Genomic DNA, 26,490 nt, shown 5'->3' on the forward strand with positions numbered 1-26,490 from the left:
CCAATTGAATGAGTCACCATATGATTCATAGGTGTATACCTGAAGAAGTGAAAACATATACCCACAAAAAACCTTGTACATGAGTACTCATAACAGCATTATTCATAATAGATAAAATGTGGCCACTACTCAATGACCATCATCCTATGAATGGACAAACAAAAATGTTATATCCGTATAAGGAAATGCTATTCAGCTGTAAAATGGAATGAAGGACCGTTGTGTGCTACAACATGGATGAACGTTGAGAACATTATACTAAGTGAAAGAAGCCAAATGCAAGGCCACATGTATTTTTATTGCACTGATACGAAATTTCCAGATTGGGCAAATCTACAGAAAGAGAAAGTCTTCCAAAGGATAGAGAAAGGTAGAATGGATAAGGAGTTACTTTTTGGGATGATCAAAATGTCCTGGAATTTAATAGAGATTGACAACTCTGAATATGCTAAAATTATCTACATTGTATACTTCAAAAATTATGTGAAGTGTGAAATTTATGGTATGTGAATTACAACTCAAGGCTAATTTTTTGAAAAATAAAAAGGAGGTAAATATTCAATAGGTGAGGGATGAATTTTTTAAAACTATTAAAGCTATATGTTTAATTTCTCAGATGATGTGAAAATTATAAGATTTTATAACTAACAACTAATAAAATAGAAAAGTAAAGCAAAAATATCTTTAACTTATATTAGTTAGGGAAGGAAATGAAAGAAGAAATGCAAAAATTTGAAACAAAGAGTATAAAATGGTAAGGTGGTAAAATTGAACCCTAAAGTAACAAAAGATTAAATACGTTTGAGCTAAATACTCAATTGAAAGACAAAGATAGACTGGATGAAAAGTTATACATACACACCCCAAAACCCAACTGTATGGTACTTAAAAAATAAACATGTTAAATAAAAGGATTCAACAAGTCTGAAAATAGTATGGTAAAAAGATAATATACTATCCCAAGACCAAAACAAGCAAGCTGGCATAACAATATAAATATCTGAGAAAATAGACATTAGGTCAAAATTACTACAGAGACAACAATTCATTTTATAATGATAAATAAAATAGTCATTACACCAAGTATGATAGTACCAAGTTTGGATATCTCTTATAACTTATTTAATATATAAATAAATATTTGGCAGTGATCAGAAATCACAGATATAAATAGAAAAACTCACGATTGAAATGGGAGACGTTAAGACACTTTGCAAAGGAGAAAATGAATAGACAAAACAGTAAATACATAGAATTAATGCGATTAACAAACTTGAACTAATGCATATCTCTTGTACTCTATACTGGTGCTATCCAATGGAAATATAATGTAAGCCATGTGTGTAATTTTAAATTTTCTAGTAGCCACAACATACAAAAACAAAAATAAATGGGTGAGATGATCTCTATAATACATTAACTTATTTTCATTAATATATACAAATCTTTTCATTTCAACGTGTAATCACTATAAAGTTGAGATATTTTTGTCCTTTTTAAAATAATCTTCAAAATCCAGTGTGAATATTACATACTACATTGTAATTTAAAAACTAAAATCCCATTGGAATTAGTTGTTCTCTGGACTTCCTAAAATTTACATTTGAAAATGTGGATTCATATACTCAGGTTATTTCAAATATACTTAAAAGTCCAGTACCAAAAATGAAAAACTAGGTCATCTTTTTAGAAGAATCATTTTTACCTTAAAACAAAAGCATACATGATCCTTAATTTTAAGTTTCAACTTGACTGGGTTAAGGGATACTGGGGTAGCTGGTCAAGCGTTATGTCTGGGTATGTGAGGGTGTTTCTGGAAGAGAATGATATTTGAATCATTGGATTAAGAAAGGAAGATCTGTCCTCACCAAGTGAGCAGGCACCATTCAATTCACTGAGGAACAAAAAGACAGCGGGAAGGTGAATTTGACTTGAACGAGCAGCCACTTGGATTCCCTGGCCTGTGGACTTGGACTAAATTATGCCATCAGCTTCTCATGTTCTCCAGGTTACACATGGCATATCGTGGAACTTCTCAGCCTCCATAATTATGTGAGCCGATTCCCACAATGTCTGTCTGTCTATCCCTCATCTCTCTCTCTCTCTCTCTCTCCCTCTCTCTGTCATCTATCTATTAGTCATCATCATCATCTATCTATATCCTATTGTTACTGTTTCTCTGGAGATTCTTGACTAATATAGCATGTCAGTTTCAAAATTACATTTGTACAAGTCAAATATATTCCTTAGCGCTATATATATATATATATATATATATATATAGCTACACTATATATATAGTGTAGTATATATATAGTATGTGTATATATAGTATATATATAGTGTAGTATATATAGTATGTGTATATATATACTATATATGTAAATTAGCATTCAACCAATTATATATATATAGTACGTGTGTGTATATATACTATACTATATTGTATATATACTATATATAGAATATAGTGTATATATAGTGTATATATAGAATATAGTGTATATATAATATAGTATAGTATAGTATAGTATATATAGTATATATATACTATATATATAGTATATATATTTACTATATAAATAGTATATATTATATATAGTGTATATATAGTGTAGTATATATACTATATATACTATATATACTTATATATAGTATATACTATATATACTATATATACTTATATATAGTATATATACTATATATTAGTATATATAGTATATATAGTATATATAGTGTAGTATACTATATATACATATATATACTTATATATAGTATATATACTTATATATAAGTATATATAGTGTAGTATATATACTATATATACTATATATAGAAGTATATATATAGCATAGTAGTATATATATACCTAATTGTATATATTTATGTACTTAAATGAAGGTATATTAGTCTGTTCTCATGCTGCTGATAAAGACATACCCAGGAATGAGTAATTTATACATAAAAGAGGTTTAATTGACTCACAGTTCACCATGGCTTGAGAGGCCTCAGGAAACTTACAGTCATGGCAGAAGGGGAAGCAAACGTTTCCTTTTCACATGGCAACAAGGAGAAGTGCCAAGCAAAAGGTGGAAAAGCCCCTTATAAAGCCACTGGATCTCGTGAGATCTCATTCACTATCAAGAGAACAGCAGCATGGGGTTAACTGTCCCCATGATTCAGTCACCTCCCACCGGGTCCCTCCCAAAGCCTGTGGGGATTATGGGAACTACAATTCAAGATGAGATATTGGTGGGGATACAGCCAAAACATATCAGAAGGAAAACCATCAAATCATGCTGAACAGAGGGTATATGACAGAGACCTTGGAATTGTAAGGGAACAACATTTTAAAAATTATGCTTCATGGGGTCTGCAGTTATGACATAAACAATATTATTGTTTCTTGAGTTGGGATGCATTGCACATTCATTGTGCAAAAGTGGGTACCCATTATATACTTTGGTAGTACATAACTATTCTCAGCTACAGAAACATCAAACTCTCTCACCTGAACCAAAGGATTTTCATCTGTATTCCATTAATTTGTCTAAGGGGGATACTTGATGAATTAGTTCTGCCTGACACTACTGCCTTATCTGTACCATATGCTGTGATTCTGCTGGGACCCGATTTCTATGAGCCCTCAACTGTCAGGAGGCAGTCTCTCCATCAGATTTGGAAGAGCTGAGCTGAACACAGCTAGTAATTCTAACTTTTTAGCTTGAGAGATGTGAAAAATTGAGGATTTGACACATTCAGTCATAAAATACAGTTTCAGTGATATGTAACTCGGGGTGTGGATGAGATATTATTAGTTCAAAGGATGATCATTTCTTAAGGAAACAGACTGAGGCACATTTTTACTTGCAAACTGCATGGCATGGCTCTTTGAGGCAAATTGGTAGTGAAAACAACATGCTGAAGCTAATGCCAGAGACATAGTTATCCTCCATAGTTTTATAGTGGGGAGGAAAAGTATTGGATAGAGAATTGGGTTTGGAATGAAAAAAATTGAATTAGAATTTTGCTACCTACCAACCTACTTCTAACCTTATGCTAAAGTTGTTTATTTCTTGAATATTTAATTAAATTTAATTTTTAATTGACAAATAATAATTGCACATATTTATGGGGTACATAGTAATGCTTTTATCTTTTTTAAAAATTTTGTGGGTCCATAGTAGGTGTATATATTTATGAGGTACATATGATGTTTTGATACAGGCATGAAATGAGAAATCGCGTCGTGGAGAATGGGGTATCCATTCCTTCAAGAATTTATCCTTTGTGTTAAAAACAGTCCAATTACATTCTTTTAGTTATTTTAAAATGTACAATTAAGTTATTATCGGCTATAGTCACCCCAGCGTGCTGTCAAGTAGTAGGTATTATTCTTTCTTTCTATTTTTTTTTATACTCATTAACTATCCCTACATTTCCCTTAGCCTCCCAGTACCTTTCCCAGCCTCTGGTAACACCATCCTTCTATTCCCTATGTCTGTGGGTTCAGTTGTTTTGATTTTATATGGTGTGTAATGATCAGAACAGGGTAATTAGCGTGTTCACCATCTCAAGCATTTATCACGGCTTTGCATTGGGAACATTCAATATCCTCCTCCTATGTAAACTATATGGTATATTATTGTTATCTATACTCATTCTACAGTGATGTAAAATACTAGGACCTTCTTTATATCCAGAAATAGAAAAAGAAGTAATAGACTAGGGAATGATTAGCAGAAGTGGACAGAGTGAGGAGGACAAACTTGGCCTAGGGGGAGTCTTAAGCTTAGGCTAGTCCAGATAATAGTTTCTGCAGGCTGTTTTGTTCTTCTTCTAAGAAGATATCATAATTCTCTATTTTATACTGATTTGAGATGCTACCATATCTTGTCCCCAGGTAGAGTTTAGCATGACGTTACAGAGTCAGACAGTATACCTGGCCGTACTTGTCCTACTGTAATTACTGGCTTAAGAACACATTTCTCCTATTACGTTGTGAGCTCATTAGAGAAAAAGTGTGTCTTTCCTATCTCAGACCCTTCGAGCTTTAGTCCAGTGTTTGGAACAAAAGAGCTTACCTAATGTCAATTTCCAAATTCAGAGAAAGAAATGCAGTTTAATCTTAAAAACAATTATTTTGTACTAAGAATGTAATAAATCAAAGACAGCTGAACTGAGAAGGTAGTATGAGAGACTAATATTATATTGAGTATGTTTCTGTTTGTTTTAGATTTTTTAAAAATGAAGATATATTTTATAATCTGGGTTTTGGGCTTGTATTGCAAATCAGGATTAAGAAAAACAAATGCATTGGAAATTACAGGATTTAAGGTTTGTTCTATTACCATAAATCTAAATTTAACATTGTTCTATCATTGTTAAATGAACCAGAATTTCTTTTGTTTTTATGCTTGCCTGTTGAATTCAGTGGAGATTGATTCTCACAGAGGTGATTCATGGAGCATAATTTTTTTTAGTGAAGAGATGGCAACCAGAGTAGAAACTTGGGCTCCTTCAATGTGGTGCCTTTACCTTTTATTTAGAGTCTTTAAATAACAACACTCACCAATATTTAAGAATTTATAGTATCTCTTTTATTTTCTCTGCTTACTTCATTTTTATAAAAGATGGGAGAGAATTTTTACCAAAATATATCTATTTACCAGACCATATTTATACCTCTGTAACTGAAATTTATTATATATAGGGTTCTCTACAGTATATCTATAGTAGTGTTATGGGCCACTATTTTTAAAAGGTACTATATTGAACAGGCACCATTCCAGGTGCTGGGAGAAATGACAAAAAAGTATTTGCTTAGGTGAGATAGTCAAAGACAGATTGAAAGTAAGTAGAGACTGTGTGAACAGGTGAAAAGGTGGTGTTGGTGTTTAATACTGAGAAATGTATGGCATGAACTAGCTGGTTAAAAGTATTCTAAAAAGAGTTGACAGATTTTGTAAAAACAGGGATCAATGAAGAGTCCTAGGTTAACTGTACAGTGGTGTTAAGTAACCTGTGACAGAGAATGGTAGGCTCCATGGGGAAAAATGAGATAGGTAAAGGCTAGGATGGGGGCTATATTAGTTAGGGCCCAGGCAGGAAACAGTTGGCACAAAGAATTTAATCAGAGACTTTACTGCAAAGACTACAAAGGATTGAGTGATGCACTGAAAGACCAGCAACACCTAAATCCAAACGGACAAGGGAAGGAGACCAGATTGCCCCATCCAAAAGAAAAGGCTTTAAAAGAGACCAGCTCCCACAGTGAGTCAGGGAGGAAAGGGATTGGAGTTGTGGAAATAAATACTGTGAACTCTTTCCTCTCACTTTCCAGTCTCTTGTCAGTGTCTCACACAGGCCAAATCTAATTCAAGGTCAGAAGGCTAATGGAACCTTTACTGAGTAAAGGTCCTCACAGTTGGGACTATTTTGCAAACAGTAGGGTCATAAGAGAGACAGGAAATGAAGGAAAGGATGTGCTTAGATTTGCTTTTTTACTGACGTTATTGGTAACAGAGACTGATTTGAGTAGGGCATGATTTTATGCACGGGAGCCGCTTCAATGTTGAAATCTTCTGAGTAAGTGATGAATAAAGAGCAGTGTTAGAAAGGACAGTTGAAGGGATAACTATCTTTAAACGCTGAATTGTGGTACATTTGTGGTGTAAAGGCAATACAGTATGATGATTAATTGGAAATGCATGTTGAAAAACAAAAAGCAGCTAGATAAAGAGGACCATTAGCTTTAAACCTGCAAACCTGGATTGTCAGAAGTCCAATTAGGAATGTTCTGTGAACACAGGAGATAATCCATCTTAGTTTTGAATTCTTTAGTTTAAGAAAACCAGAAGACATCCAAATAGCTGTTCTTCATCTCCTAAATTTGGTCTTAAGATCTTTCTTTGTGTGGCCCAGGCTTCTCGTTTTGGACTCAGTCAGCAGCCTACTTCTCTCATCCATGCAATTAATCCATCTGTTCTTCCAATATGACTCTATTTTGTGCCACTGTGCCTTCATTAAACGATCTCGTAATCATCTTTCCAAACTGAGTTCAAGATCGACTTTCCTTGATGGCTCTCTCTAGTCTGATCCCACAGTCCCTTCTCTGGGTATTATCTATATTACAGTGCATGTCCCAGAATACCATCAGTAGTAATTCACTTAACTCCCGCATGAGTCTGTAAGCATCTCAAGGGAAACGACACTGACTAATTTACTTTTTAGTCAACATTTATCTTAGTGCTTGTCTCAGGTTAGGCCATGAGAAGAGAAGGATACCTTGAATGATAAAAAGAAAAAGTTGAAACACATAATATTTGGACAAAAGAGAATAGTTCATTTATGTTAAGGAGAAGCTGAAGACAAGGGCAAAAGAGATACAGTAACAATAATAACATCTTTCAGATAAAATTAGTTCTCTTTTCTAAGCTGCTTAGATACAGTTTTAATACTTCTGTGGATTATTCCCTTATAAGTTATATTCTTAACTCATGCACAGATATGTTACTTTTATTAACCTTGGTTATATTTTTCATGAGTATGTAGGAAGTTTCTTATAAAAAAAAGAAGAAAGACGCAGAAAAATGTCTTGAGCTAGAATTTGGGGAAATTCCTAGGTTTAAAATTACATTTTCTCATATCTACTTTAAAGTAAATATCTAAATTTCCTGCTAGTGATTACCTTTTATTCCCTTTTAAATTAAATACAAAATTTTCTAACTGAACATTTGCTAGGATGTGATGAACTGAAAGTATTCTAGTGACTTAATGATAAAATAAAGATTTTTAAAAGTAAACAATTTTTACTTAATATATTTTTAAAAATTAAGTCATTAAGTTCAAGATTTTAATATTTTTATCAATAAAATTCTAAAATATGTAAATTATGAACAATCTATATTTCTGTCAATATAATCAACATTGTTTCAAAGCTCAGGGTAAAAATGAAATGCAATGATATAATTTTATGAAATGGGAAAATATGCTCTTAAATTATCCTGAATTTGACTCATTTGGATTAGACCCATTCACTATTCATGTTCAAATCAAAGAAAAGTTTCCTTTCAACAGTATTTAAACTGTTAAAGCTTGTAAAATTTCCATCTCACTGCTAGCATTGCCTTAGAATAAATTCCAGTTGTGACATTTTGTACTCATGTTATTATAAAAACAGTGATAGGCCACAAAACACTGTGGTGATATTTGTTTGCCTTCTGAAATACTTCCAGCATTATCTGCATCTTTTATATATTCAGAATTTAGATTGGCCTTTCCATCACGGGCCATGATGCTATAAATAACCGACAAAGGCAGTTGCTGATGAGCAAAGCTGTAGGGCAATGTAAAGGTCAAAGAATGATAATTCATGATCATCTTAACAAAGTACATATACCACGCATTAAAATACTGAAACTGAACTCTGGTGGCAAAACACAGGAAAGAAATGGCACCACGTGAATTCCCTCATGTAAATGTGACTGTGAGGAGGTTAAGAACTAGAAGAAACTCATCTGTTCTTCCATTGAATGTTTATATCCAAGGGTCAGCTTTCTCTGTATAACACATTACAGTGGACAGTTTTAGACCTTATAGCTATTTTTATGCTCTATTAATTAACCTCTGGTTCAGTACAGGGCGCAGAGGAATGTATATATATATGTGTGTGTGTGTGTGTGTATGTGTGTGTGTGAGAGAGAGAGTTTGTGTATATGTTCATGTATAATGGCACAGAGGTATAAGGGTTTAAAATTTGAAAGCATCGTAGTCTTTAACATCTAGAAAAGTGTTTCAATATGTGAATACACATATATAGGAGCCATTTAAATTTTAAACACAAAATACTTTTCCAGTTTTTTTCAGACCCTGATAATATTGAAGAGTGTAAGAATGAGACTGGAAAACTTTGACTCATTTGCAAAATGGTGATCATCATTTACATCTGACATGCCTACCACCCCATCAACTACTTCTACACTGCTTTCCTCCTATAGGCTAGTAGGCTGTATGCTGATTTTAGATGACATTAGATGAAATTTAGATGACATTTAGATGAAATTAGATTTTAAATTTCCTTTCAGAAGAATCTGGGAAATGCTACTGCAGGTGAATTAGTGTTAGACATGAGTAGAAATGAAGGGCAGGGAAACGATCAATGGCTGAAAAGGAAAGCCACAGTGATCATTGTAAAAACGGAACATCTCCCAAGAGGTCAAGAATTTAGTATGCAGCAAAACAAACTAGAGATTTTGTTAGATTACTGAACCCTCACTCCAGAGTTACTGATTCAGCAGGTGTAAGATAGGTCCCAACAATTGGCATTTTAACAAGCAGCCTGGTGATGCTGATGTTGCCAAATCAGGTGCTACACTAAGAGAACATGTGGTTTACAGTCTGTAACATTTGCACATCAATCTGTTTCAAATCCTGGCTTCAGCACTCACCATGCAAATTACTACTGGCAGATTATTTAATTTTAGTTAACTCATCTAGGAAATAGTCATGATTATAATCCTTACTTCTCAGATGTATTGAAAATATTAAACAATTTTCAATAAATATTATTAAATAGATAAATATTAAATAAATATTGAAAATATTAAACAATTAATTTAAAAGCCTCCTAACTTAAAGACTGATCTAAAATCTGTCGTTTAAAATTTTCATACATCTCAGATGTGAATGTTTTTGGCCTAAAATCTAATTTACAAAGATTATATTTACTTTTGTGAGACTTTTTTCCCCAAAATAGCTAGAATGGAATAATTTGAATGTTTCTAGTATGAAGGAAAGACAAAAATTTAAGGTAATTGATATCCCAAGTACCCCAATTTGATCTTTACAAATTATATGAAGGTATTAAATGATCACACATACCTCAAACTATGTACATCTATTATGAATCAATTAAAATGTTTTATAAAGGTCTAATAGGTATTTACTGAGACTCTTAGAGTCCTATTTGAAATTAGGTCTTAAATAAAATATATTACATCATGTAATTTCTTAGACTTTTTTATTCATGTGTTTATACTTGCCCCATAAAGTGTTATTCTCCAGTGAATGTCATACAATATTGAAACAGGAACTGTGGTTGCCCCTAATGAGAATAGTTGGCTCTGATACCTTTGTTATTGAATTTTTTAGTTGGTTAAACCCTAGGTGGTTCTGTAACATTTCAACAAATGTTGTCATTACATCATTTCTATTTCATGAGACTAGGAAAGAGAAATCTAAAAGCACTCTGCTAAAATTGTAAGTGTATTTTCAAAATCAAGATGCCTTACTTCATAAAGGAGAATTTCATATAGAAAAGCAAGAATCTTCTGTCAGTTTTATTTAGCAACAGATTCAGCGAATATTTGCTGAGTGCCACTTGAGTTCAAGCTACTTTTCAAGAGATTCTAGATATTATAATAAAGAAGTTAAAAATGTGTGCATTGGTATGTATAACTTATAACTTACTGGGCATCCAGCTATGTAGTCAATGAACTGATATCTGTAATGTTGAATGCATTGAAAAAATTACATGGAAGGTGCTGTAGAATTCTTAGGTGAATCAAGAAATCTTGAGTTTAGAAACTTGAGTCTAGGAATCTAAAAAGGCTTGAAAATGAGGGTACATTTGAAATATACTGTGGAAGATTAGTAAGTATTATGGAAGGAGGACCAATACCAGAAGTTATAAGTGTGCCCAGAAGAAAGACCAACATAAAGGAGGCATAGAGAAATGAAAAGGCATGATGTATTTAAGTAATTGCATGAATCCATGAAATGGGCATATCTGGGTGTCCGAATACTTATGTAAATTTGAAGGTAGAAATTGGAATAGAAAGTTATTCCTCAGAGACTAACAGGCTGAATCTTTATCTGTAGAACAGCAGTGAGCAAACTATAGCCTGTAAGCAAAATCCAATCTGATGCCTGTTTTTGTAAATATGGTTTTATTGGAACATAGCCATACCACTCTTTTAAGTAGTATCCATGGCTGCTTTCGTACTGCAAAGGTAGAGTTGAATAGTTATAACAGAGACCATATAGCCTTCAAAGTCTGAAATATTTTCTATTTAGATCTTTACCAAAAAAATTTCTGACCCCAGTTGTAGACCAGTGCAATGTGAAGTGCCGGTCTCTTGATCGTTAGTTATAAGTGTTATATATGACCAGATAAAGAGCTTTCATAGAATGCAAATTAATTCACTTTATCAAGAAAATCTTGCTATGGAAAAAATAATTCCAGCTGATCTGGACTGTGTGCTTAGTAAATTTATATAATTTATATAAATATATTTATATAAATTACATAAATATATAAATATAATTTATATAAATATATAAATATAATTTATATAAATATATAAATATAATTTATATAAATATATAAATATAATTTATATAAATATATAAATATAATTTATATAAATATATAAATATAATTTATATAAATATATAAATATAATTTATATAAATATATAAATATAATTTATATAAATATATAAATATAATTTATATAAATATATAAATATAATTTATATAAATATATAAATATAATTTATATAAATATATAAATATAATTTATATAAATATATAAATATAATTTATATGATTATAGTTATATATTATATAATATATAATACATATTTAATTATATATTGCATATTATAATGTTATATAATATATATCTAATATGTAATATATATGTATATAATATGTATGTATTATATAATTTATATAATTTACTAGGCACACAGTCCATATTAGCTGAAATTTTTAAATTATTTTATTATTTATAATGTTTACTTATAAATGGTTATATTATTTTACTAAAATAGTACAATTTTACTAAAATAGCATAGTAGTATACTGTTATACTAAATTCATATACCTATGAATTTATTCAGGCATCCACATATACCCATTTCATGGGTTCATGCCTTTACTTAAATAAATCATGCACTTTTATTTCTCTGTGCCTCCTTTATATTGGTACTATTAAACTCATTAGTAAATTTACTCTTAGTAAATTTATGTAATTTACTAAGGACACTTGCTCTGCAGGTAAATATATATGTTCTAGTAACACTGTGTATTTACTTCCAGAGCAATGCCATACAGTTTAGTTAAAGACTTCACCTTGAGTCAGTAAAGATGTAGTGAACATTTCTATGCAGGATATTAGGATCAGATGTGTATTTTGGAAAGGACCAATAAAGTCAAAAACAAGACTGTCTTGGTTTCTTCTGGAATACTACAGCAGAGTAGAGAGGGCATGTGTGGAGCTATGGAGTTGGCCAGAGCTGTTTCCAAACTCTGGGGAGTCAGCCAGTAAGAAGACTGAGCAAACAATACAGAATGTTCTTTTTTTCATTAATTTACATTCTAAAATCCCACACAAGAATTCTGATTGGTCTGACATGTTTACGAAGCCCACTTACTCCAGCAGTTGGTGGGTCAGGGAGTTTTATCATCATACAATGGGGTTGGTAGTGGGAATGGGGAGCAGTTCCGCACAACGAGGAATGATCTGCTGCAGATACCAGGGTAATGCTGTGGAAACTATGAGAAGCCTAGTGCTGTCACCTATTTGTGGGATCTGGACATAAAACAATTGAACTCATGGAGATACAGAATAGAATGGTGGTTATCAGAGTCTGAGAAGGGTAGTATGGGGAGCAAGGCAGAGGTGGGGATAGTTAATGGGTACAAAAAAATAGAATGATTAAGACTTACTATTTGATAGCACACTGGGAGACTATAGTCAATAATTGTGCATCTTAAAATAACTAAAGGAATATGATTAGATTGTAACAGAAAGGATAAATGCTTGAGGAGATAGATACCAATTTTTCCATGATGTAATTATTACGCATGCATGCCTGTACCAAAATATCTCATGTGCCCGTAAAGATATACACACCTACTAGATACACACAAAAATCAAAACTAAAAAAAAATTTTTTTAAAGAATACTAGTACTATTGAACACTGGCTTGGCTCATTTGGGCCCCTGTTTCTAAATGCTATAAACTGGGTTGCTTATAAACAACAAACATATATTTCTCACAGTTCTGAAGGCTAATAAGGCTATGATCAAGGCACTGACATATTTGCTGAGAGGTTTCTTGTTTGTAGATAGAGACTTCTAGCTGTGTTTTCCCATGGTGGAAAAGCTGAGATAGTTCTAGGGTCTCTTTTCTAAGGACAGTAATCCCAATCATGACAGTTTTACCCTAAAAACCCAACCACCTCCCAGTGGCCCCACTCCTTAATAACATTACCTTGGAGAGTAGGATTTCAACATAGAAATTTTGGGGTATGGACTCTAAACCTTCAGACCATAGCAAGTTTTTTGTATTTTCTGCAGCTCGAAGTATTGTTCACAACAGCTTTTTTAGTGGATTATGTCTTGTCAGATATGCTAAAACAGCCTAAATTAGCACAGTGAATCAAAGGACAAATTCCATCTGATCCTGGAGAATATGTCTCTCATACTGTGTGTGTCCAGGCCCAAAGGTTGATGGGCCTTACTGAAAAATATCTTGATTTGCTCAAGAATGGGCATTTTTTCCTACTTATTGAATTAGAGTAACTACTCAGGAGATTCTCAACAAAGGAAAACACAGTCAGTGTTTTAATTACTTAATCTGTGTGATAGTAAGAGTTTAGAAACTGATTATCCTGTAAGACCTAGGCAACTTTTGTGAAAATAGCATGGACTATAAATCAGATCTCTTTTTATGTAATGACTTTTAAAATGACTTGTACATTATCACCTTGGATCTTTACTTTTGCAACACCTGAAAGTAAAGCATGATTTTCTTAAACCTTTACTACTGTGTGGTTTATGATATGTTTTATTAGAAAAAGATATGCTTCTATAAAATGTCCTACTTCCCGCTCTGTATGAGAAAAGATAATTTGAAGGTTGGTAGAGGGATGCTGATATTTTATGAGTGACAGTACTGTTAGCTGTGGTCATTACTGCTGTACTCATTCCAGGAGAGGAGCTGATTTCCTCTGCAGGTGTATGCTTGAATAATCTCATTGCAGACATAGGCAAGTGTTTATGCAATTCTTCGTTTTTCCATTAGGAATCATACATACATCATGTGCCCCCAATTAATACCTATAAGACTGGCAACCAAATGATATATTGCTACATTGTACTGTTCACAGTTTGATAAAAACACAAATGCAGTTTTGTTGTTTGCATTTTTCAAATTGATTTCCTGACATATCTCCTTTTTTTTTCTTTTCCCTGCAGGTGAAAGGGGTATTTCAGAGATATATAATATTAGAGAATTGTTTCCATAGTTTATTTTATATTTGTCCTTATGATTGCATTTTCTAGAATTCTGTCGGATTGGGGAAATTATACCTTAGTTACCTTAGGGTTTTTTTTTATTATTTGTGTAGTTTCTGGGAAATTAATACAGGGACTTCTACTTGAAGAACCAGTGACATATGCTTTTATCATTTCTGGAATTGTAACCTCTAGTCACGTAATTTCTCCATGGTCTCCAGATCTATTAGCCTTGTTCTGTCTCTTCTTATGTTTTATTTTTGCCCCAGCCTGAAACAATGATCAACTTTTTATGTATAATTTCATCTGAGTCTACAATTTCTGTCACACCCTTATATTTTTATTACACATGTGCTTTATTAATTTTAAATTCACTTGGTTATTTTGCCTATTTTGAAGGTCTGCTAGACCCTGTGTAGACAACAAAATGGATATGGTCCCTAAGTAAAGCAATAAATATATCAACATTTTGAGATATTTTATCCAGTTCTAGCTGGCAGGTATATAGTTAAATAAATATGTACATATAATAACATACACAGACATACACACACACACACACACACAGTTGAACATCTGGCGTAGTGCATGCTACAAAGAAAGCAATCAATAAATGTTATATTCATTTAATGTGATACAAATGTTTTCTCCCATTGACTGGTTGGCCTTTACATCATATTGATTTTTATGATAAACAGAAATCCTTATTTTGAATGCAGTCTCTTTTTTTCAATATTTTCCTTTATGGTTAGTGATTTTTATATACTGTTGAAAACAAACTTGCTTACTCCCACATCAGGAAGATATTGTTATGTTATATAAGCTTTCATTCCAAGTATAATCTACCTGGAATTTATTATTTTCGAATGCTGTGAAATACCAGTCAAGGTTCATTTTTCCCCTCATGGCTAACTAACTTATTCAGTTCATTTATAAAAAACGTTATTCTTTCCATCACTACTTCACAAGAGCCACACTTTTCATAAATCAGGTGTCCAAATACATGTGGATCTGTTTCAGGACTATTTCTTATAGTTCTCTGGATTGTTTGTTTGTTCTTGTTCTAATTCCACTCTGTCTTAATGTTTTAGCCCATTCAGGCTGCTGTAACAAAAAATCTCATAAACAAAGAGACTTATAAATGAAACACATTTATTTATCACAGTTCTGGAGGCTTGGATCATGGTGCTGGCAGAATTGGTATCTGGTGAGGGCCTATTTCCTCCTTCACGGATGGTGCCTGCTTGCTGTTTCCTCACGCGGTAGAAGGGACTTGCTAGCTCTCTGGGGTCTCCTTTGTAAGAGCACTAATCTCATTAAGGTCACTTAATTGACTCCCCAAAGGCCCTGCTTAATAAGATGATCACCTTTGTATTTAGGAGTTCAACATGTGAATTTGGGGGGAACACGAATGTTCACACCATAGCACCTGATAACTATACCTTTATAATGAGTCTTTTTTTAAAACTGAAAGCATTTATTGCATTTAAAACATTTAATGCATTTGTAGACAAAAACATCTTAATTTTTAGAGTTATTATCTTTTGTAGCCACATATGAAATGGAATTGGTAAACTGCTAACCTGAGTTTTATAAAACTGCTTTTTTTTTTTTTTTTCAAATTTTACTTTAGGTTCTGGGATATATGTGCTGAATGTGCAGGTTTGTTACATAAGTATACATGTGCCATGGTGGTTAGCTGCACCTATCAACCCATCCTCTAGGTTTTAAGCCCTGCATGCATTAGGTGTTTGTCGTGATGCTCTCCCTCCCCTTACCCCTACCCCCCGACAGGCCCCGGTGTGTGATGTTCCCCTTCCTGTGTCCATGTGTTCTCATTGTTCAGCTCCCACTTATGAGGGAGAACATGCAGTGTTTGGTTTTCTGTTCCTGTGTTACTTTGCTGAGGATGATGGTTTCCATCTTCATCCATGTCCCTGCAAAGGACATGAACTCATTCTTTTTTATGGCTGCACAGTATTCCATGGTGTATATGTGCCAAATTTTCTTTATCCAATCTATCATTGATGGGAATTTGGGTTGGTTCCAAATCTTTGCTATTGTAAATAGTGCTGCAATAAACATACATGTGCATGTGTCTTTATAGTAGAATGATTTATATTCCTTTGGGTAAATACCCAGTAATGGGATTGCTGGGTCAAATGGTATTTCTAGTTCTAGATCCTTGAGGAATTGCTACACTGTCTTCTACAATGGTTGAACTAATTTAATTTACACTCCTACCAACAATGTAAAAGCATTCCTATTTCTCCACATCCTCTCCAGCATCTGTTGTTTCCTGTCTTTTTAATTATCACCATTTTAACTGGCATGAGATGGTATCTCATTGTGGTTTTGATTTGCATTTCGCTAATGACCTGTGATGATGAGCTTTTTTTCATGTTTGTTGGCTGCATAAATGTCTTCTTTTGAGAAGTGTCTATTCATATCCTGTGACTACTTTTTGATGGGGTTGTTTTTTTTTCTGATAAATTTCTGTAAGTTCCTTGTAGCTTCTGGATATTAGAACTTTGTCAGATGGGTATATTGCAAAAATTTTCTCCCATTCTGTAGGTTGCCTGTTCACTCTGATAGTTTCTTTTGCTGACCAGAAGCTCTTTGGTTTAATTAGATCCCATTTGTCTATTTTGGCTTTAGTTGCAATTGCTTTTGGTGTTCTTGTCATGAAGTCTTTGCCCATGCTTGTGTCCTGAAGGAGTCTTTTTTTTTTTTTTTTTTTTTTTTTTTGAGACGGAGTCTCGCTCTGTCGCCCAGGCTGGAGTGCAGTGGCGCGATCTCGGCTCACTGCAAGCTCCGCCTCCTGGGTTCACGCCATTCTCCTGCCTCAGCCTCCCGAGTAGCTGGAACTACAGGCGCCCGCCACAACGCCCGGCTAATTTTTTTTTAGTATTTTTAGTAGAGACGGGGTTTCACCGTGTTAGCCAGGATGGTCTCGATCTCCTGACCTCGTGATCCACCCGCCTCGGCCTCCCAAAGTGCTGGGATTACAGGCGTGAGCCACCGCGCCCGGCCTGAAGGAGTCTTGATGTCTGATTAAGTCCTGCACCTCTGTTCTTCTCATGATAAAATTGGCTATTCCTGTCTTCTTGTATTTCATTAACATTAGTTTTCCAATTTCTGAAAAATAAAGTCTATTGGGAATGTGTTGGGATTTCATTTAATCTTTAAATCAATTTGTTTGATAATTCACACATGCAGTGTTGTACTGGAGTCAGATTGTATTGGCTCAGGAAGGATGATGGGAATCATCTCTTCCCAGCTCCCATTCCTACTGGGAGACAGAGATAAGTTATGTAGAGATTTGTAAGCCATATTAAATATATATTTTTAATTATTTCAAAACTATGTTTTAATTGATGCATGATAGATGTACATAGCTCCAGAGTACATGTGATAATTTAATACATTCAGCTAGATCACAAAGATCAAATCAGCATACCTGGGATATTCATCACCTTAAATATTTGTCTTTTCTTTTTGTTAGAAACATCTGAACTATTCCTTTCTAGCCACTTAGAAGTGTACAGTAGATTATTGTAAACTATAGTCACTCTACTGATTTATCAAACACTAGATCTTTTTCTTCCATTAAACTGTATGTTTGCACCCATTAATCAACTTCACTTTTTTCCTTCTTGCTCCCACTTCCTGGTATCCTATGTCAATTAAAAAGACCTTAGCAGGTTTTAAGAAGTGGATTGGGGCACATGATTTAATCCAATCTCCATTAAAAAATTATTCTAAGTGATGTGTGAAGAATGAATAGAGTGAATCAACGGTAGATGTGAAAGACCAATGAGGAGATTTATTATTCTAAGCAAGAGGTAGTAAAAATTTAATGAGGTGGTAGCATTAAAATTGGAGAGGCATGGACAATTCAAGCTATATCTCATAAGTAGAACTCAATTTCCTGGTGGACATTTAGAAGTAGCACATTGAAATAATTTTCAATGAAGTATAAAATTATAATAATCCTGACATTTGCTTAAAGAAAGATTTAAAGGTTAAATAAATCATATACATATAGATATGTGCATGCAGTTTTTTCTTGACTGTTGCCTGTATGTATCTGGATGTATAAGTATATACATCTTTGTTCTGCGTATCCCTGTTATACTGGGATATTTAACGTATGATATATAAGAAAGCTGGAAATGCTTTTTCACTGAGACATAATTCAGATAAATATAAATGATAATTCTGCGTCTTAAAAATTAACTCATAACTCTGTGGTTTGCATGACACTACTTATTTCATTAGGAAGAATGTATGATATATATATAACCACAAATTACAACTACCATTTTTTAAATATATAAATGGGCCAGGTACTGTGTTAGATATTCCACATATTTTATTTATGATTCTTATTAACACCATACATGGAACTGTCTCATTTTCTGAAATGAAGAAACTAAGATGTTTAGAGAAGTTAAATAATCTGCCTTAAATTGACCATCTAGTAAATGAGGAGGCCTGAGGCCAAACCCTGCTGTGTCTTTTGCAGACAGTTATATTCGTAGAAACTTGGACAGCCACTGGCAAGACCTGCAAGACTGAGCACTCAGTAAATACATGGTGACTGAATGACTACTTCCACCTCTCTTTCCATCTGTTTGCTCTTCATAATTCCCCCAAAATGATAAAAAATTTCAAAATAAAATAGCTTTAATAAGAAGCAAATTTAAACTCTGTAGTTTCTAGCATCTATGTTTAATTTAGAAAGTGGCAAGAAATCAAGCTAATCCAAAACAGAGTGCCAGAATACCCAAACTGTGCGGATCACTTCTTTATGCTTCAAAAAGCTGTATATAACCTAGAATGACTTTAATGTTTTATTCTCTTTTTTGAATTAATTGTCCAAGTAGGGTCATAAATTATTTCTTTTATGGCAAAAAAATTTCGTATTTAATTGTTTCCATCATTATTTTTCCTTTTTAATATAAGCCTAGGAAAGAAAGGATATTCTTTAAAATTATATACAAGGTTACTAAAATGTGTTGAAGTGAAACTGAGCTAAATCAATATAGAGAGAGTAAATTTGAATGGAAACCTTTTGAGACTGATAAGTTGAAGCCCAGACCAGTTTCCTGTTTTTCATCTCCTACTTATTCATGTTTTTCCCTTCCTTTTGTGTTTCTTCTAAAGGCAATCAGTGCTTTAGGGCCTCATTTTATTCACATTAAAATGAGCTCTAAAAAGCTGATTAGAGTATTAGTGGTATTATTGTAAAAATATCAACCAAGTTATTACAGATTTGGTAGTTTCAGTCTTTGTCATAATTTTATACACATTGTACCAATTGATATCATTGCAAGGACTATGGGTTCAAAATCAAAGTGGCAGAAGTATTATTTCTGATGAAGATAATGGACCATAATTAAGCTATATAACACATTATACTTTTAGGAAAAAATATAAAGCAATAAAATATGGTTAGTGACAAACTGTACTATGTTTCACAATATTCTTCTTCTTTTTGAGACGGAGTTTTGCTCTAGTTGCCCAGACGGGAGTGCAATGGCACGATCTCGGCTCACTGCAACCTGCACCTCCTGGGTTTAAGCGATTCTCCTGCCTCAGCCTCCTGAATAGCTGGGATTACAGGCACACGCCACCACTCCCAGCTTATTTTTTCGTATTTTTAGTAGAGATGGTGTTTCATCATGGTAGCCAGGCTGGTCTCGAACTCCTGACTGCAGGTGACCCACCTGCCTCAGCCTCCCAAATTCCTGGGATTACAGGCGTGAGCCACCGCGCCCGGCCTCTTATTCTTTTTATAATATGATAAATTCCTTTTCCAGAAATACCACAGATGGCTGGTACCTGTATGCTGACAGTTCTAATGGGAAATTTGGTGACACGGCTGACATTCTCACTCCTATCATTTCACTCACGGGACCAAAATGTACCTTGGTGTTCTGGACACATATGAATGGGGCCACCATTGGTTCTCTCCAGGTACTGCTTAGGCAATCACATTTTCTGAATTTTCTCTGTAAAAGTTCACAGTGCATAATTTGGTATCATTAAAATATATTCTGTTAATAAGTGAAAATGGACAATTACCAACACTTCACTAGATTTATAGTGGTATATGGAGTAAAAGCTTTAGCAGAATTGGACATGAATAGCTAATAAGTAATTTTTATTCTATTTAATTATGAATGTTGTCTCTATGCTGAGGTTAGAGCTTCTGGGTAATACTATTTTACACTTGAAACATATGCAGGTTTCAGTATCAGTGTTCTGAGTATAACCACAATCAAATAAATATATACACTTGGGTAATATCTGGATGTGTCTTCTTGTTGCCTTTGATGGTAGTAGTGCTACATTCTGTAATAGTCTTTTTCAAAATGTTTCTCTGTTAAAAAAATTAAGCTGTTTTAAACTCATAAAATTTTTCAAGAACAGCACAGACAACTCCAATATACACTTCACTCAGAGATCTTATTTTTTTTTTTAAAAAAAACGAGTTGTCCTGGTAATGTCCCCTATAGAAAAAGAAAAATCCAGTATAGGATAATATATTATACCAAGTTATTTCTTTCTACTGTCTTTCAAACAGGAATAATTCCTTATCTTCCCTAGGTTTTTATAAACTTGATATTTTAAAAGCCGATAGCCAAGTCATTTTGTAAAATGTCTCTTAGTTTAATTTTATTGTGTTAAGCTCTTTTTTCGTATTATATAACCAATATCGTGTTATTTTTATTGCATCCTGTTAGTGATCCTTATAAGCTCCATTACTTTTGTTTTTTTTTTGTTATCAATAAATATTTTGCGAAGAGATATTTTAAGGACATGTAAAATTTTTATTTCATCTCCATTTTACCCACAAATTTTTGCCTTCAGTAGTGGCTTTTTTTTTTTTTTTTTTTTGCTTGAACTAATTTTACAATGCTGATTGCCTAATTGTGGTTTTCTAACTCAATTATTCTGTCCACATTTGTAGGTTGGATTCATGTTGGAAAAAAAATTCTCATCCCTCTATTTGTTTGCTCATTTACTGTTTTATATCAATGTGGACTCATAAGTTTCTATTTTAGTCAATGTATTATAATCTATTAGTATTATTATTTATTTGCTCCTCAAATTGTCTCAGATTTGGAAATGAGTCCCTCTTAACGAACCTCCATGTCTCTCTAAAAAGGCCCATTATTCTTTGAGCATATTCTTTCTATTTGGCCAAGATGTTACAAACTTCACCTTATTTTTATCCTGTCCTGTCTCTGGAATTAACTATTCTTTCAGAGAGTCCTGTATTTTTTTTTTCTGGGGCATCCAACATATACAGGCCAGAGAAGAGTTCTGGAATATTAATTCAGATTCCCAAGTCCTGTCTTCCCATACTGTATATGCCCTGGTAGAGAATAATGCATAAAGTTCGTGAGTAATATGCGTAGACACCTCAGTTATATTGAAGAAGCCAACTCAATTTTGGAGCATCTCTGTTTATTGTGTTTCATAGCTTATGTGTTTCTTTCCAGGAAGCCCTGTCTGAAATAAATCTGTGAATTCCAGAATTGTATGTACTATGAGCAGTTTTAGAGTAGGACTATCTTGCTGGAAGCAATCTATTGATAAGGACTCTCCCCTTTTTAAATACTATTAACTTGCCAAGAAATCTCTAGCATATTTGCAACAAGATTAGACGTGAGTTTCCTGCTTTCGTTTTCCCCAGTAGAAAGATACAGACTGTGACTAACTGCTAGGTCATATGTTTTCCAAAAGGTTGATTGCAATATTAGTAGTAGGTGCTACCCTGACTCCTATTTTGTTTTATTCTAGGATTTTCCTGGCTATTGTTACTCATTTTTCTAAAGAAACTTGAGATAAACATAGTTTCTTTCAAAAAACATATAAAATTTCATAGCAATTTTAGAATTTTTTTATAATGTGAGACTTCGTTCTGAAAACAGTTAAAAAGTATATTTGTGTGTATACACGCATGGTTATGTTTAATAATCTAAAGACATCCAAATGGTCTTCTGGGTTGACGTTAAAACTTGTTGTAAATTGACTTTTTAAAAATGTTTTCAGGCAAAACAATTACTACAACTTACTGTAAGATTTTTGTCAATAAAATGAGAATTATTTGCCTGGAATATTGTGGGGTTAAGATTGATGACGTGAAATATGCTTTCATTTTTTCAGTATAAAATTTGGTATTGGTAGATGAACTTTTTTAAAAGGATTAAAATTTTGTAAGTATGGAATTATAAAATGAATAAAATGATATCAGTGCCTTATTTTGTGCATGGATAAATAAAATAACATTAACTTGCATTAGTAAGTTTCTTGAACATATTTTTTCTCAGTGATTTGTATATAGTGTGGTATTAATATAAAGAAGACTCGTTTGCTATACATTTTTTTCAGTGCCTTTCAAAATTGATTTTTACTTATTGGTTAGAAATGATATTTTCTTGACCTTGATAATGTTCCAAATTAATTTGAATTTTATAGACTGATCATTTCATGATAGTTTTGCTAGTAACACATTATTTTTTCTATGACTCTGGAAACTCCAATTATATTTTAAAAATGTGAATTTAATTAAAAAAACAGATAATGAAATCATTAAAATTCATCTTCACTTTTAAAAGTCAGGACTTTCATAAATCTTTTATCTGAATAATTATTTGGTTGTATAAATTCTATTTTTAAAAAGTAATGTTGTGAAATCATTTAATACACTATGTAAGTCAGTTATTTTAAAATCAGAAATTGTTCCACTCTCCTTTGAGCCTTAGTTACTCTCTTCATGGCTCATTTTGTATCATTCTAAAAGAAGAGCCATAATAGTTTCCTGAGAGTAATCTGGATTCTGCTTTACATTGGGGGTACAGTACTGATGAGAATATGTTTGTTTCATGGCTGTTGGGCAGGAAGCTCTTACTGGCGCAGCATAAATAGATGCTCACTCATCTTACCCATCTGTGTGCTTACAATGAAATGAGCTGACATTGTAACATTACTGCCTCTCTGGAACCGTCTAATGAGAAAGATCATTCTCAAAAGAGTGTTTTAGTAAGCAATGCCATACTTTCTCATTTGACCACATGAATATTATTTAATATATAAAACAGCAATTGTTACTGCTGCCAGATTTTTAAAAAGTTAATGTAGTTGAGTTCTTAATTAAATGGTGCCCAGATACCTTAGGACTTGACTGACAGATATTCATGCACATCTTTATTGTAGAAAGCTTGTGAGGTACGCTAGGGGCACAATGCTGTAGAAAACAAAGATATCTAATAAAAAATATCTTAGCTCTTCTCTCCAGGACTTCATGTTGATATTGCAACTAAAAAAAAAAAAACTGGAAGAATTCTACATGTTTGCAATTTCTCAAGATAAAATACTTCAACGCCTTTTACTTGATTTATCTCTGTAGGTACTCATCAAGAAAGATAACGTTACTTCTAAATTGTGGGCTCAAACTGGACAGCAAGGTGCACAGTGGAAGAGAGCAGAAGTGTTTTTAGGCATTCGTTCACATACACAGGTGTGTAATACAGGTAGTTATGGGGTGAGTGAGTTCTGCTGATTTTTTTCATCCTCATTTATTTCCTTCTCTACTCACAGTCTTCTTGCCCCCGTTCCCTTTTTGATGTGTTCTGTGGATGCGTGGACACCACGCTTAACACTCCATGGAGCATTTTACATAAGGGATTGACAACTTCAGAATACTCTAATTTCTTCCAAGCAGATATTCGTACCTCTAGGAACATTTAATTTGAATAAAAACCTTCCTTCACTCCCCAATCAGCCTCACTTGTATAAGGAACATTTACCTCTGTTTTGCAAATATATTCTCAGAGCTTGTACAGCAATTAATTCTTTCAACCCTAATTTAAAAGATAGTCTTTGGAAAACATATTATATTATTAAACCTTATTATAGGGAATAGATTCACCTAATTTAAAAATATTCTTGGGAGGCACAGTATTGTGTAATGCTGTATTTGTCTTCATGGAATTTCTGATAGTAGTAAGAGGATCAGACCTATACATATTAATAACTAAAGAAAAGTACTAGTACGAAGATGAAAATGTTTAAACTGGAAATAAGCATGTGCTGAAATGTTTGGCACAAAGCATATTTCTTATGGATTACCAAGAAAGCAAGACCTCCATTGGCTGTTGTTTTATTGGGAATTTTCTCAGAAGATGAGGCTTAGCTCTGAAGATTTGTTAAAATTTGAATAAGCAGAGTGAGAACACAGAGCCATTTGTGTACAACATTTTCTTCTTAGTCTTAACTGCCTGGGTCTTAATTCCATGAATTTAGAGCCATTTATCTCCAGATAGAAGGGATAAAATTCTTGTTAAATATTGCATTTTCACTCTTCCATGTGCAGCTGGGGTAGCCAAGTTGGCTGTGAATGTTCAGATAAATACATCTGCAATCATGTGCCTTCTCTGATAGGTCAGCTCCTCTCAACTCCAGTGGGAGTATACAGGCTTCCATTGTATAAAAGCACTGAAAAGTGTAACAGCCAATTTCTTGGAATGATAGGTGTAGTAAATCCCATGTATCTTTTGCCTCTCTCTGGAATCCAGTTTTCTTATGAATCCCTTGTAGATAATTTAGGATATGCATAAGAAGGAAGTTCAACCTGAAGCAGTGAAGACTGAGTATCGGTTTCATAGCCTTGCGCAACATGAAACTTTTTATTAGAGGGATCCCAACTGTTCAGCCTCTCAGGTCTTTAAACTGAGGCGAGAAGAAATCTCAGCAAGAACATGTAGAAGATTCTACTCTGCCACACTTGGGCTTCCACCCCAGGAGATGAAGTCTTAACTAGTTCTGTGCATGTAAAATATTTGTATAGTAAAATCGTGTTTGAAGTGATACTAAGGGGAATTTCAGCACATACAATCAATTATTAATTTAGCCATTCTGAATTTCTAATTTTTCACATATTCGGATTAAAAAGGAGTATTCCCCTGATTTTTTTGACTCTTAAAAGTAAATGTTAATGGCTTGTGAATATTTGCTGTTTTATGTGTGATTTCTTCCATATTAAGCACTTACTACGTGCAAAGCACATTGCTATGCACCATGCACGAGAGAGACAGTGGTTAGTTAGGCACACTCTTCGTGATTCTGCCATTTCTTACAAGATCGTTCTCTTTAGTCTCACAAAGAAGACTGCCTCTAGCCCTTGGGGAAACATATAAAATATTTTTAGAAATGGTATGCTGAAGCATCACTGGGAAGCTTGTATAATTTTATTTGGGAACCCCCCCCCCCAAATTTAAACAAAATATTTAATTACAATAATTTTTACTATTCGAGCAATTGCATATGTAGCAGTTACTGAATGCTACATAGTATTTATGAATTTTTAAAATATTTACTCATTTTGCTTTCACAATAACCTTATGAGTTACATAGTATTATTATCTCCATATTATAAATTAGAATACAGAAATACCCAGATGTTAGGTCTTTTGTTCTAGTTATGTAACTACAAATGGCAGAGGCTGACTGTAGACAAGGTCAGGCCTTCCACCAGTCCACAGTGCAACTGCCGTGCTACATTGTCTACCAAATTTTACAAAATAATTAACCCTGACTATATTCTGTCTGAAGAAAGATGCATTGTAGTTTCTCTCTTTTTTAATAACAGTTAATCACATTCCGTATTAAAGTCTAGGGAATCCCAACCAACCTTATATGAAGCATTGAGATATAAGTGATGATTTGATTATTTGAACAAGGCAAGCATCTGAGATTGTACCTATATGGCAGAAGATAAGCCAGTTAACAGTGCAGCACTCATTGCATTATCTGATTTCTTATTCACAGAGCATTGCAGCATATATTGAAATTTCAGACTATCCAGATAATAGAGTATCTTTTATATTTTGCATATCAATATTTTTCCATGGCTGAATTTCCCTTTTAAGGAAGTCATAGTCCTTATTATACTTTCTGGTTTCATCTCTTTTAATCACTTTCAAGCTCTTCATCTATCTTACTAATATTTTTTTCTTTCCAAGCTCACCTACTATGAAGAGCAGTCTATTCCTTTTATGTAAAGTCAATATTTGAACACAGTTATATATTTTTTTGATAATGTGAGAGGCATGATTTCAATTATTCCAACCTCTCATGTTAAGAGGAGAACACCTAGGTTCACACAA

The 26,490-nt window shown here is 33.3% G+C and overlaps 1 protein-coding gene across 1 annotated transcript in view; it reads left to right on the top strand.

The window, feature by feature from the left end:
* MALRD1 (MAM and LDL receptor class A domain containing 1) overlaps nt 1-26,490 on the top strand; it is a 689,301-nt gene that overhangs the window by 251,436 nt on the left and 411,375 nt on the right. The window contains exons 22-23 of the mRNA XM_055354139.2: nt 20,134-20,290; nt 23,733-23,843. Coding sequence (XP_055210114.2) covers nt 20,134-20,290; nt 23,733-23,843 — 268 coding nt within the window. The remainder of the gene's footprint in view (nt 1-20,133; nt 20,291-23,732; nt 23,844-26,490) is intronic.

Source organism: Gorilla gorilla, chromosome 8 (genome assembly GCF_029281585.2).
Source record: "Gorilla gorilla gorilla isolate KB3781 chromosome 8, NHGRI_mGorGor1-v2.1_pri, whole genome shotgun sequence".
Lineage (NCBI taxonomy): Eukaryota > Metazoa > Chordata > Mammalia > Primates > Hominidae > Gorilla > Gorilla gorilla.